The 13,305-nt window shown below is 31.4% G+C and overlaps 2 protein-coding genes and 1 long non-coding RNA gene across 3 annotated transcripts; 2 read left to right on the top strand and 1 right to left on the bottom strand.

Annotated features, from left to right (window-relative positions):
- Window positions 1–51: 51 nt before the first annotated feature.
- Window positions 52–1,887, bottom strand: LOC149093515 (uncharacterized). The gene is made up of 2 exons (XR_016200243.1): window positions 1,177–1,887; window positions 52–901 (listed from the first exon to the last, which is right to left on the bottom strand). It is a non-coding gene; the product is annotated as an uncharacterized LOC149093515 (long non-coding RNA).
- A 153-nt stretch (window positions 1,888–2,040) lies between these two features.
- On the top strand, window positions 2,041–6,428 carry LOC112538928 (uncharacterized). The gene is made up of 2 exons (XM_025161011.2): window positions 2,041–5,592; window positions 5,662–6,428. The coding sequence occupies exons 1-2, from the start codon at window positions 5,518–5,520 to the stop codon at window positions 6,385–6,387; spliced, it is 801 nt and encodes a 266-aa protein (XP_025016779.2). The 5' UTR covers window positions 2,041–5,517; the 3' UTR covers window positions 6,388–6,428.
- Window positions 6,429–8,890: 2,462 nt separating this feature from the next.
- On the top strand, window positions 8,891–9,944 carry LOC112538929 (uncharacterized). The gene is made up of 2 exons (XM_025161012.2): window positions 8,891–9,119; window positions 9,189–9,944. The coding sequence occupies exons 1-2, from the start codon at window positions 9,045–9,047 to the stop codon at window positions 9,888–9,890; spliced, it is 777 nt and encodes a 258-aa protein (XP_025016780.2). The 5' UTR covers window positions 8,891–9,044; the 3' UTR covers window positions 9,891–9,944.
- The last annotated feature ends 3,361 nt before the right edge of the window (window positions 9,945–13,305 follow it).

The raw sequence follows: 13,305 nt of genomic DNA on the forward strand, positions 1-13,305 counted from the left end.
AGCTGATGAAAATCCACGACGGATTTCATCAATTTTCACAGAGTTTAACAATTTATTTTTTAAATTATTTTATAGTTTTTATAGATGACTACAAAATCAGCAATAATTTATCGCTTATCAATCAAGACATCATTGTAATTATTGATATAAATAAACATTGATCTGGAAATAAAAAAAAATTGAACATGATTTTCGTATAATGGTCGATCACAATTTTTACCACCTCTCAACCAAAGTCAAGGTGTTGCCAGAGAAAAGAAACACGATTAATCCTTTTTGGCCGGCTTATCCTTCGCCGCTGTATTGAACTCATCCTTGTACGCCTCCCTGATGAACGCAAACAAAACAATGTGAATCATGATTACAGAAATGCAAGTAGCATAGATCAATGGAAGCACTTGATGAGCGATGAAAAAAGATATTATAGGTAAAGTTATTAAAGCTATACTGTAAAAAAGTAAATCACGGAATGCATTGGAACTCATATTTAGCTTGGTCAAAATAAAACCAAAGGTTATAAAGTTAATTAAATCACAAAATAGATACAATGACAATTAAGGAAAAATATGAGTAAACAAGGCAAAAGAAAAATCTGATACATTGGTAATAAAAAGCACCAGAAGATGGCTGCAAAAGAGCGCCAAATAATCCCTTCAAATAGTGATTTTAACCCAATTTATGTCATTCAATTAATTTTAATCTCAAACAACAGCTCAATGCAAGGCAATTAACAGTTAATTATTTAAAAAATGACACTGTTTTCCCAATTTCATTCAAAAAAAGTGTCTTTAGAACTGGACAGTCTTGAGATCAAAACAGTGATATAAAAGGCTGGTTCCAGTTGCTTGCCGAAGGTGAATATAAATGTAATTTTGCTTGTCATTGAATCTGGAAAAAATTGCTATGAAAAATATAATGGATCAGAAAAAAATATTGAACAATAATCTAGTGATATTATTATAAAAAATTATCTCCATTCAAAGTATATTGAATTTTAAATTTTTCGTTTATGTCTCTTTAAACAATTACTGTGAGAACCTAAACAGTACAAATGATGTATTCAAGTTGATTACTCTTTTTAAATTTGATCAAAGCTAATATCAATAAAAACTAAAAAAACCTGAGCCTTTCGCTCAGCAAGGAACCAAAAAAATATTGTAACTTGTATTAACCTACCGAAATTTTAAAAGTCCCTTAACCATCTTTAGACAAAAATAAAATTCAATATTGATGAAATTATTTCTTTTTTGTATACATTCATTTCCCTGTGTGCTGAAAAACTGAAAATTGCAGATTTAAATCTGGGCATATTTGGGTTTTATTATAAAATTAAGAGTCAAAGGCGAAATAGAAAAACTGGAGCGAAAATTACCGCAGAAATTAGAAGCTTTGATGTCAACTGGTGAAAAGATTGAAAAACGCGTTTCGATTGTTAAAAATACAAATTCAACTAATGAAAATGATCAAGAGGGTGAAAATGGCCAGAGTGATGATAATATTGCTGATGAAAATAATTCATATAATTCAATTTTCGTTAATATCTCTTTAAACAATTACTGTGAGAACCTAAACAGTACAAATGATGTATTCAAGTTGATTACTCTTTTTAAATTTGATCAAAGCTAATATCAATAAAAACTAAAAAAACTTGAGCCTTTCGCTCAGCAAGGAACCAAAAAAATTTTAAAAGTCCATAAACCATCTCCAGACACAAATAATATTCAATATTGATGAAATTATTTAATTTTTGTATAAATTCATTTCCCTGTGTGCTGAAAAACTGCAAATTGCAGATTTAAATCTGGGCATATTTGGGTTTTATTATAAAATTAAGAGTCTAGGATTTATGGCTAGTCTTAAGTCTGATAATTAAATCCTTAAAATTGAACGAATTGAAATTTTTTGTGAAAAAATGCTCGAACTTTTAGCTAATCAGTCGAGGGGAATTTAAATTTTAAAAAGTGCTGTTTAAAGGGAAAGTCAATCAGTAAACTTCACCAGATTCTGGTTCTTGAAATCATTAAATGGGAAAATGAAAATGAGCTAGACAGCTCAAACTTCAAAATTATGTTAAATTTTAAAAGTAGACCCCTTTGCCGTAAAAGGGGAGCTGAATTTTCTGGTTTTTATATTAAAAACTCGTATCAAATTCATAGATTTGCTGTGGATGGACACATCTATAAAAGAGATTCGAGGACAACGAAAGGAAGGTCGAGTAAAATAGTGTTCAGGATTTGGGCATTAAAAAATAAGGAAAAATAAAAAATGCAATTGCTCTGTCAAACTTATCTGCAGAGTGAGGAAGAAAATAATTTTAATAAAAATCAGTGAACAATGGTCACGATTTAAATACAGTTGGTAGCCAATTGAAATGATAATTTTAAAATTAAAATTTCTTTTTCAACTCATCAGTGATTACAAAAGTGATTTGAGCAATTCTGAGTCGATCTGAATGAAATTGAGTCCACGCTTTTGATCCTTTCTCAATAAATTGCATCTTTCATCAAAATTCAAATTTCAAAGAGCTTGATGATTTATACTTTTGTGGCATCTCGTGTGAATGGAATGAATTTAAGGATCGCCGATATTTACCAGAATTAGTGGTCTGGATATGGACACATTATAAATCAAGTCAATTAATCTGAACTCAATGGGAATAAAATTTAGTTACTGATCAGATTTCTTAGAGCATTACATTCAAATAATTTTAAATACGCTTTGATATCACTTGCAGTTTGTACAATTGTTGTCTGCTGAATTTATTAGTTCTCTCTCGAAGCTACCAGTTGATTGTTGATAGGTTACCTGAGCTTCATGAGTAAGGATCATCTCAGCAGGTAAAGTCGATGCTCTGATCTCTTCCAAAGCCTCCCGAAATGTTATGCCCCAACCACCTATCTCAGCTAATAGTTTTTTACGATACTGTGTGTTAAATTTGATTTATGAAGTGTTGCATATTTAAGGCCAAAGAAAATTAAAAATTAAATTTCTACCTCTGGGTTTAATATTAAATTTTTTAAATTCTGAAGACTCAGACGAGGAAACTTTAAAAATGAAAATTAGTTGAAACTTAGGCTTGTCCTCATTTGCCAAATTTAAAAGCGATTGTCTCGTCTGACAATCCCGTGAATGAAGATCTTTATTTTATCGTTTTTTAATGTTTAGTAAAATTGCGAGTTGACCTTCATTGCACATTTATTTCAATTGATTCCAGCTGTTTGGATACGACGAAATCTTGAAAACATTTTCACTAAATTTCAAAAATAGCATCATTATTCAGTGATTTTCTAACCTTTGCACCTAATTTTAGTTTCATCTCATTTTATTTAGCATATTTTGACATCTATTGATCCCGTTTTACGCTTTATGAATTTGACTCCTGCAATTGTCCCCTTTTTACATCGCTTTTTAAATGAGAGGATTAACGCGTTTTTGGGGCAAAGATGGTAAATTTAAATTTGAATATCAAGCAACTACTGAAATTTGTAAAATTAAAACACTCAAGTGATTGTTCACTGGCAATATTTTTAAATTTAAAAGCATTTTCTTATTATTTAAAAATTTAAAATCGAATGTTTTTTTGTAATTTTACCAGTAGTTTGATCGATTATATTACAGCCCAGAAGAACCTATTAATAGATCTTAACTGCTCGAGTTGTTGCCCGATTTAAAAGTTAATAGTCTTAATTAAATTTCATCTGATCGTTTATAAAATTCATTTTATCATTATCTTTCTCACCATAGGTTTCAGTTATTTCACCGCATATAATGGAAGAACAAAATTTAAGATTTGAAGAGATTTCTATCCACTACTAAAGCTATTTTCATGACTGCTTTTAAATCAAGATCGTCAAATATTCAGTAAATGATAAACTCTGTTCGTGACGAAAAATGTAAGAATAAAAAAGATTTAAATTTAAAATTGATTTTAAATATTTTCACGGGTGATAATTGTCGTCAAGATGACGTTCAAGTAACAAGAAAGTCACAATCTGGAAAATTTCATTTTTTTCTCGATTTTTTCTGATGGTTATTGTAGATGTAATTTAGATCGAAGTGAATTTTGATAATGATTTATTGATTTATTCATTTCTCAAAAGATCTGTTTGACATTTGCAAAAGACTTCATGGTATGGATTCGACGAGGATAAAATTAGAGATTCAATTGCAAAGTGACCTAATAGTGGCCTTTATAAAAAACTCTACTTTTTTCGATTTTTAAAATTATTCCGTCTTCTTTTTTCGGAATTAGAAGATTCTATTTCTTCTTCTCGACATCTCTCTTTAAGTTACAGTGTGTTCGGTTGTTCTCGCACGATTTGAATTGTAAGATGAATTACGATTAAAATTGTCTGACGACAAATGTAATTTCGGTTTAATTTAAAATAAAATTGAAATTTATTTTCAGAAAATCGGCGAAAAATATTCCAGAGCCTTGGCCCCATATCCCAAGAGGATTAGAACATGAAATTTCAGTTTTTAACTCTTAGTTGAAATGCCACAATTTGTTGTGTGTAATACGCCATCTGAAATGTGAAAATTTAATTTTAATTTCATAAAAATTCTCAATGATAAATCACCTTTTAGCTTTTTTTGAATTCTCGTTAAAAATGGCTAGTTCCATTAAATCAAATTTTATTTAATTTCAAATCCCCTTGAAATGTCCGGTCTTACTGAGTTAACCCTAGTCTTGACCAGTTTTATATTTATTTAAGGAATTGGAAAAGTCTTCAGAGATTGAAATTGATAAGTGGATCAGAAATTTCAAATTCAAAAGGACGATAAGGGCGACGAAAGCCACGAGTTTAAAGGTTGATTTAATTTCAAGTTTAATGGAAATTTTTAAATTTAAAATTGATTTAATATTTTGAAAGATTAATTGATACTTGGCCAGACTGGGACATCTTCAGTCTGCTTGCGAATTTGCAGTAGATATTTACTGATTCTTATTCTTGAACTCATGTTATCGCATGGAGAGAACGCCAAAACTGAATTTTATTTAGTATGTTAACGGTTTGCTACGACAAGCAAAATGTCTGTTTATTTTGATGATAACTACAATTTAGATCAACAGCTCATTTTGATCATTTGTCATCAAAACTGTTGTTAGTTATGAAACTTGACTGTTCAGGGTTGGCCTTTTATTTGTTTTTGAGTGATCTTTTGATAACATTTTGATGATTTCAAGTTTATAAATAAATCCAATTTGTAAGCTTATCAAATCTTTACAAATGCCAAATGCCGGTAACTTTTAACTGTTGACCAGTATTTTGGTTTCTTTGTTTGAAGATGCTATTAAATCTAATTGTGATATCGAGTCAATTGACTTTCAAATATCATTACAATTGGAATAATTGATAAGATTCAAAAGATCGCCGCACTTTATTTGCTTGTCCAGTTCAAGAGTCCAATCTTTTTAGTACAAACATTTGGACGGATTTGTCGCAAGAGAGGAATCTTTACATTTCAATTGATCTGTTGATCAAAGTTGTTTCGTTTCAACTGTCATCACGAATCATGGAATCAAATTGTGAGAGCTTACCTTCAAACACGATCGTACATATTGACATCAAAGTGGACTCGACTTACAAGGTAAGTTATTACTGTTTATGAATTCAATTTCAGTCATAATTAAGCGTTTGATTTGTATGCATCTTAAAGGGTAAAGAAGTTGAGGTGAAACCTAAAGAAGAACCCAAAGAAGAAGCCAAAGATCAACCCAAAGATCTACCTAAAGGTGAACCTAAAGATGAACCTAAAGATGAACCTAAAGATGAACCTAAAGTAGAGTCTAAAGTAAATCCTAAGGCTGAACCTAAAGATGGAGATAAATTGGTGCGACTTGAAAATGGTCAATTCATTCGTTCGAGTGTTCAAAGTGGCGAGATCAATTACACTGCCTGCTTGAACACAGTTCTTGCTCGACGACCAATCATGGTTAAGCTGCTCGAACCTGATGCTAAGATTTTCAAGGGTTTGGATGATGTTGTGCCTTGGGATGAAACCCTTTTACCGCCTTTACCTGAAGATTTAACACCTAAAGTGATTGCTTCCATTAAGAAGGGAATGTTACTTGGAAAGTTGTACAACATACCGAAGTCAATGCTAAAGGTAGTTTATCCTCGACTATCGACTGTCAAGAGTGAACGGCTGGTGCATGAAAGAGGTTGGGTAAAGAAGAAAATGTTTCGATGTCCATTGTGTCCCAAAGATTTCCACAAGACGACTGCCGCGAGAGATGCTTACACTCACATTGAACAGTATCACACCAAGAGTCTAGTTACTTGTACGAAGTGTCAACTTTCATTCACCTGTCAAGACAGCGTTTTAAGACATAAAGCTAGTAAACACAAACTCTGTAAACAAACCACTGAGTTTACCAAATAATTTACTGATTTATTTAAAATAAACTTTCCTTAACCTTAAAAGCAATTCCTCCAAGAAACAAACCAATGCGACAGAAAAGCTTTCGCTTCTTATTGAATCATTTAAAGTATCATATTGAATGTATGATTGTTACTAAAAAACACAATTAATACAATCAAGACAAATAGGGAAAAACGGATAAAAATTACTTTCTTTCAAATCTAGACTAATGTAGGTTTGTAGGGACATAAAAACTGCGTCCATTTGTGCAATTTGAAAGTTCCTATGATTGACAGTTTTTGAGAAAATCGAGTTCGAAGTTGAAACTTTGCTAGCTTTTTATACAGTTATGGAGGCAGATTTTTCGATGAAACTGATTTTACTGATTTGACTTCTGATGAATAACAAGAAAATGCCCTTATTTTGAATAATAGAACTTTTATTTTTTCTGCAAATCAGATTAGTTCGATTTCAACTGAACGGACTTCATTCTATGACCTTAAGATTTAGAGAACTGAAACTTTTTATTCGTTCATAAAAATTGTCTGCAAACATTATGGGTTGAATGATTTTTCGGATTCAGCAATAGTTCTCTTGATTTCGGCCATTAGTTTACAAACTTCGAACCTCGATATTTGGAGAATGGTAGCATCTACAGTCAGCGATCTTTCACCAACTTAATCCTTCACTAGTTAAAAATCCAATGCATTCAAACAAATGTCCATTAGCTTATTTGGGTCATGATTTTTGGGTTCTAAATGCAAGAGTAACAACTTATTCAACAAAACAAACTCATATAAACCCATTTCTTGGTAAATAAACCAATTTTCTGGTTAAACTTGCAAATGCAAAACAAAAAGTACTGCAAAAGACTCGAAAATGTAAGTAATGAAGTTTAGACTTGATAGGTTTGTAGGGATTTAAAAACTAAACCCATATGTGCTTTTAAATAACCCCTTCGATGGACGGTTTTTGCAAAAATCGAGCTCGAAGTTGAAACTTTGATAGCTTTTTGTACAATTATGGAAGCAGATTTTTCCGTGAAACTCATTTCGCTGATGTAACCATTGATGATTAATCAGAAAATGTATTTATTTTGATAAATGAACTTTTCTAATTCTGTCAAACAGATCAAATTTGAACTTGATCGTTTAAAAGTTAAACCGACTTTCTTCTGTGACCATGAGAACTAGCAAGCTGAAACTTATTATTAGTCAATAAGCATTGTTATTACACAGCATGGAACTAATAATTTTTCAAACTTTCCAACCGTTCTCTTGATTTTGGCCATTGGCCTTAAAACTTTGATCCTTATTATTTCGAGAATGGAACTACCTACAATCACCATTCTTTGGTCAAACATTAGGTTTCATTATGTGCTAAAATACAATATGATTTAAATCAAAATGCTTTTGATCAAAATCTGAGCTAATAACGAATATCCTTCTAACGCACAAGACTTGTTTTTGAGAAACTTTTAACTTTATAAATCAAGTTTAAATCTGGTGACATAAGTAATGCAATGCCATAGCTCTTTTAAAGGATCTTAAATGATTTAATATTTCAATATATTATAGTCCATAATAAAATCTAGTGTTCAGCCAAAGAATGGTAATTCTAGGTTATTCCATTCTCGAAATAATAAGGATCAAAGTTTTAAGGCCAATGGCCAAAATCAAGAGAACGGTTAGAAAGTTGGAAAAATTATTAGTTCCGTGATGTGTAATAACAATTTTTATTAACTATTAATAAATTTCAGCTTGCTAGTTCTTATGGACACAGAAAAAAGTCGGTTTAAAGTAAAATCGAATTTGATCTGTTTTACAGAAATAGAAAAGTTCATTTCTCAAAATTAGTTACTTTTCTGGTTGACTATGAAAATTTACAATAACAAAATGAGTTTCATGAAAAATCTGTTCACACAAGTGCACAAAAGGCGATCAAAGTTTCAACTTTGAACTCGATTTCTTCACAAACTGTGTATAACAGAAACTTTTAAATCGCACAAACGGACTCAGTTTGCAATTCTCAACAAATCAACAGAGTCTAAATTTTGCAGAAAGTAATTTTCATCTGTTTTTGCCCATTTTCTTCTGGTGTTTGGATCAATTTTGTGCATAAATGTGACAATTGTGTCTTTTTAGCGTTAATAACAAGCTGACTGAGTCTTACACTATTATTCACTCAGGTTTATAATTAATGGTTAGGTGAATGTAAATCACTTGAAATGAATTTTGATCCCGATAAACCTGTCATCAAAACTGTTGTTAGTTATGAAACTTGACTGTTCAGGGTTGGCCTTTTATTTGTTTTTGAGTGATATTTTGCTAACATTTTGATGATTTCAAGTTTATAAATAAATCCAATTTGTAAGCTTATCAAAGCTTTACAAATGCCAAATGCCGGTAACTTTTAACTGTTGACCAGTATTTTGGTTTCTTTGTTTGAAGATGCTATTAAATCTAATTGTGATATCGAGTCAATTGACTTTCAAATCTCATTACAATTGGAATAATTGATAAGATTTAAAAGATCGCCGCACTTTATTTGCTTGTCCAGTTCAAGAGTCCAATCTTTTTAGTACAAACATTTGTGCGGGTTTGTCGCAAGAGAGGAATCTTTACATTTCAATTGATCTGTTGAGCAAAGTTGTTTCGTTTCAACTGTCATTACAAATTATGGAACCTAATTGTGAGAGCTTACCTTCAAACACGATCGTACATATTGACATCAAAGTGGACTCGACTTACAAGGTAAGTGTTTACTGTTTGTGAATTCAATTTCAGTCATACTTAAGCATTTGATTTGTGTGCATCTTAAAGGGTAAAGAAGTTGAGGTGAAACCTAAAGAAGAACCCAAAGAAGAAGTCAAAGATCAACCCAAAGATCAACCTAAAGGTGAACCTAAAGATGAACCTAAAGTAGAGTCTAAAGTAGATCTTAAGGCTGAACCTAAGGATGGAGATAAATTGGTGCGACTTGAAAATGGTCAATTCATCCGTTCGAGTGTTCAAAGGGGCAAGATCAATTACAATGCCTGCTGCAACATAGTTTTTTCTCGACGACCAACTATGCTTAAGCTACTCGAACCTGATGCTAAGATTTTCAAGGGTTTGGATGATGTTGTGCCTTGGGATGAAACCCTTTTACCGCCTTTACCTGAAGATTTAACACCCAAAGTGATCGCTTCCATTAAGAAGGGAATGTTACTTGGAAAGTTGTACAACATGCCAAAGTCAACGCTAAAGGAAGTTTATCCTCGGCTATCGACTGTCATTAGCGAAAAGCTGGTGCATGAAAGAGGTTGGGTAAAGAAGAAAATGTTTCGATGTCCATTGTGTCCCAAAGATTTCCTCAAGAAGACTGCCGCGAGACATGCTTACACTCACATTGAACAGTATCACACCAAGAGTCTAGTTACTTGCATGAAGTGTCAACTTTCATTCACCTGCCAAGACAGTGTTTTAAGACATAAAGCCAGTAAACACAAACACTGTAAACAAACGCCTGAGACTACCAAATAAATTTGGTAAATACCTGAATTATTCAAAATAAACTTACCTTAACCTGAAAACAAATTTCTTTGCTTTTTTTCGCGAAAACTGAACAATTGTTTCTCTAAGAAACAAACCCTTGCGACAGAATAGCTTTCGGTTCTTATTTTTTGAATCATTTGAAATATCATAATGAATGTTTGGTTTTTACTAAAAAACACAATTAATACGATCGGTACAAATAGGGGAAAACAGCTAAAAATCACTTTCGTTAAAATTTAGACTCAGTTGGTTTGTAGGGATATAAAAACTGAATCCATTGGTATTTTTAAGTAACTCATTCGATAGACAGTTTTTGAGAAAGTTCGAGTTCGAAATCGGAACTTGATTAGCTTTTTGTACAATTATGGAAGCAGATTTTCCCGTGGAACTCATTTTGTTGATGTAACTTTTGATGGCTAACAGGGAAATGCCCTTATTTTGAATAATAGAACTTTTATTTTTTCTGCAAATCAGATTAGTTCGATTTCAACTGAACGGACTTCATTCTATGACCTTAAGATTTAGAGAACTGAAACTTTTTATTCGTTCATAAAAATTGTCTGCAAACATTATGGGTTGAATGATTTTTCGGATTCAGCAATAGTTCTCTTGATTTCGGCCATTAGTTTACAAACTTCGAACCTCGATATTTGGAGAATGGTAGCATCTACAGTCAGCGATCTTTCACCAACTTAATCCTTCACTAGTTAAAAATCCAATGCATTCAAACAAATGTCCATTAGCTTATTTGGGTCATGATTTTTGGGTTCTAAATGCAAGAGTAACAACTTATTCAACAAAACAAACTCATATAAACCCATTTCTTGGTAAATAAACCAATTTTCTGGTTAAACTTGCAAATGCAAAACAAAAAGTACTGCAAAAGACTCGAAAATGTAAGTAATGAAGTTTAGACTTGATAGGTTTGTAGGGATTTAAAAACTAAACCCATATGTGCTTTTAAATAACCCCTTCGATGGACAGTTTTTGCGAAAATCGAGTTCGAAGTTGAAACTTTGATAGCTTTTTGTACAATTATGGAAGCAGATTTTTCCGTGAAACTCATTTCGCTGATGTAACCTTTGATGATGAATCAGAAAATGTATACATTTTGATGAATGAACTTTTCTATTTCTGTAAAACAGATCGAATTCGATTTTAATTTAAACCGACTTTTTTCTGTGACCATAATAACTAGCAAGTTGAAACTTATTATTCTTTAATAAAAATTGTTATTACACAGCATGAAACGAATGATTTTTCCAACTTTCCAACAGTTCTCTTGATTTTGGCCATTGGCCTTAAAACTTTGATCCTTATTATTTCGACAATGGAATTACCTACAATCATCATTCTTTGGCCAAACATTAGATTTTATTATGTGCTATAATACAATATGATTGAATACCAAATAAAATCTGAGCTATTGATTTAATGACGAATATCCTTCTAACAATCAAGATTTGTTTTTGAGAAACTATTCAACTTTATAAATCAAGCTCAGATTTGGTAACATAAGTAATACAATGCTACGGCTCTTTTTAAAGGATCTAAAATGATTTAATATTTCAATCATTAATAGTCTATAATAAAATCTAATGTTCGCCCAAAGAATGATGATTGTAGGTAATTCCATTGTCGAAATAATAAGGATCAAAGTTTTAAGGCCAATGGCCAAAATCAAGAGAACTGTTGGAAAGTTGGAAAAATCATTCGTTTCATGCTGTGTAATAACAATTTTTATTAAAGAATAATAAGTTTCAACTTGCTAGTTATTATGGTCACAGAAAAAAGTCGGTTTAAATTAAAATCGAATTTGATCTGTTTTACAGAAATAGAAAAGTTCATTTATCGAAATAAGTACCTTTTCTGGTTGACTATAAAAATTTACAATTACAAAATGAGTTTCACGAAAAAATCTAGCCACACAAGTGTACAAAAGGCGATCAAAGTTTCAACTTTGAACTCGATTTCCTCGAAAACTGTCCGGCAGAGAAACTTTCAAATCGCACAAACGGACTCAGTTTTTAATTCTCAACAAACCAACAGAGTCTAAATTTTGAAGAAAGTAATTTTAACCCGTTTTTGTCCATTTTCTTCTACGGTTTGTGTCAATTTTGTGCATAAATGTGACAATTGTGTCTTTTTAGTGTTAATAACAACCTGAATGAGTCTAACACTATTATTCATTAAGGTTTACAATAATTAGGTGAATATAAATCTCTTTTTACCGACAACTATGAATTTGGATTCGTATAAACCAGTTGTTATTGTTTTAGATCACTTCAGGGACTTGATTGCTAGTAAAATCAAATGTCCAGAAAAAGGGAAAAGTCAATTGTGGATTCAAATGATTAGATGCAATCAATTGAACCCGACTCAAGTCCAGTGAGGAAACATCAGAAAGAGTTGAGATTCCCTTAAAGCTCATTCATCTCCAGTAATTCATGTAATCTGTTCAACTTTAAAAACTCTGATTCCTTCTGAAGTGTCATCAAAGACAAGTCACTCTTAACAATGAAGATGAAATTCAGGAGTTTAAAATTGAAATTTATTATAAAACTAACTGTCCCGTCAGACCTGCATGAAATTTAATTTTTAAAAATATTCACTTTAATAACCCAATTTCTGGTTTCAAAAATGACTTTAAAAATAAGTCAATTAATTTCAGACTATAATATTGAAGTTGAAGTGTTTACAATGTTGGTCAAAAAATTGAGAGAAACATAGCAATTCTGAGCCGTCTCAGCCCTAAACATCAGGATTATCATTGACAAATAAACCATTGACAAAAGAGTTGAATTCAAATTTTGTTTTATCGTATATCATTTTGTCTCATCAACTCCAAGCAACGGAATCAAATGATCTTTGCCAAGATTTAAAACCTTGTTTCAAGATTGATTTTAGCACCTTTAGTACACATTTGAATATGGGACAATGTATAACGATATTTTTCGGATGCGAACCTTCACAGGGAAATAGCATTTTTAAATATGCCAGATAAGAATAAAGCAATTAGTTTAAATTAACAAATGGCTGAATTTATTTAATCGCTCTGACTTGGGAACAATTAAAATTAATTTCCAAGTTTTCTCTATAGTAGGGAAAAATAAAGACATCAGAGTAATCAGTCAGAGTTTCAAAGATTTGTTTCGTTCTCTGTTCTTAATTTTGTGTTTAACTTTGAATTTTTAGTTATCAGTTAATAACAAAAATGTCAACACACCCCAAGTAAGTAAAATTTTGATTTAACCTTTAAATCTATTCAAATTGTGACATGTTTTTCAATCTTTTCATCTAATTTTGTGTTTGGAGTGTGCTATGTGCTTAGATCTACAATAAATGGAAATGCTCGGAATTTGATATCGTACCATTTCACGAGAAAACTTACTTATAGTAAAAG

This window comes from Tetranychus urticae, chromosome 3 (assembly GCF_039701765.1).
Source record: "Tetranychus urticae isolate SD_2017Ah chromosome 3, NJAU_TeUrti_SD_1.0, whole genome shotgun sequence".
Lineage (NCBI taxonomy): Eukaryota > Metazoa > Arthropoda > Arachnida > Trombidiformes > Tetranychidae > Tetranychus > Tetranychus urticae.

Bases quoted from the DNA above. Each gene is read 5' to 3' on its own strand.
- LOC112538929 (XM_025161012.2), top strand. From the start codon at position 9,045: ATGGAACCTAATTGTGAGAGCTTACCTTCAAACACGATCGTACATATT. The intron at 9,120-9,188 runs GTAAGTGTTTAC...TGCATCTTAAAG, and splicing joins AAGTGGACTCGACTTACAAG to GGTAAAGAAGTTGAGGTGAA.
- LOC112538928 (XM_025161011.2), top strand. From the start codon at position 5,518: ATGGAATCAAATTGTGAGAGCTTACCTTCAAACACGATCGTACATATT. The intron at 5,593-5,661 runs GTAAGTTATTAC...TGCATCTTAAAG, and splicing joins AAGTGGACTCGACTTACAAG to GGTAAAGAAGTTGAGGTGAA.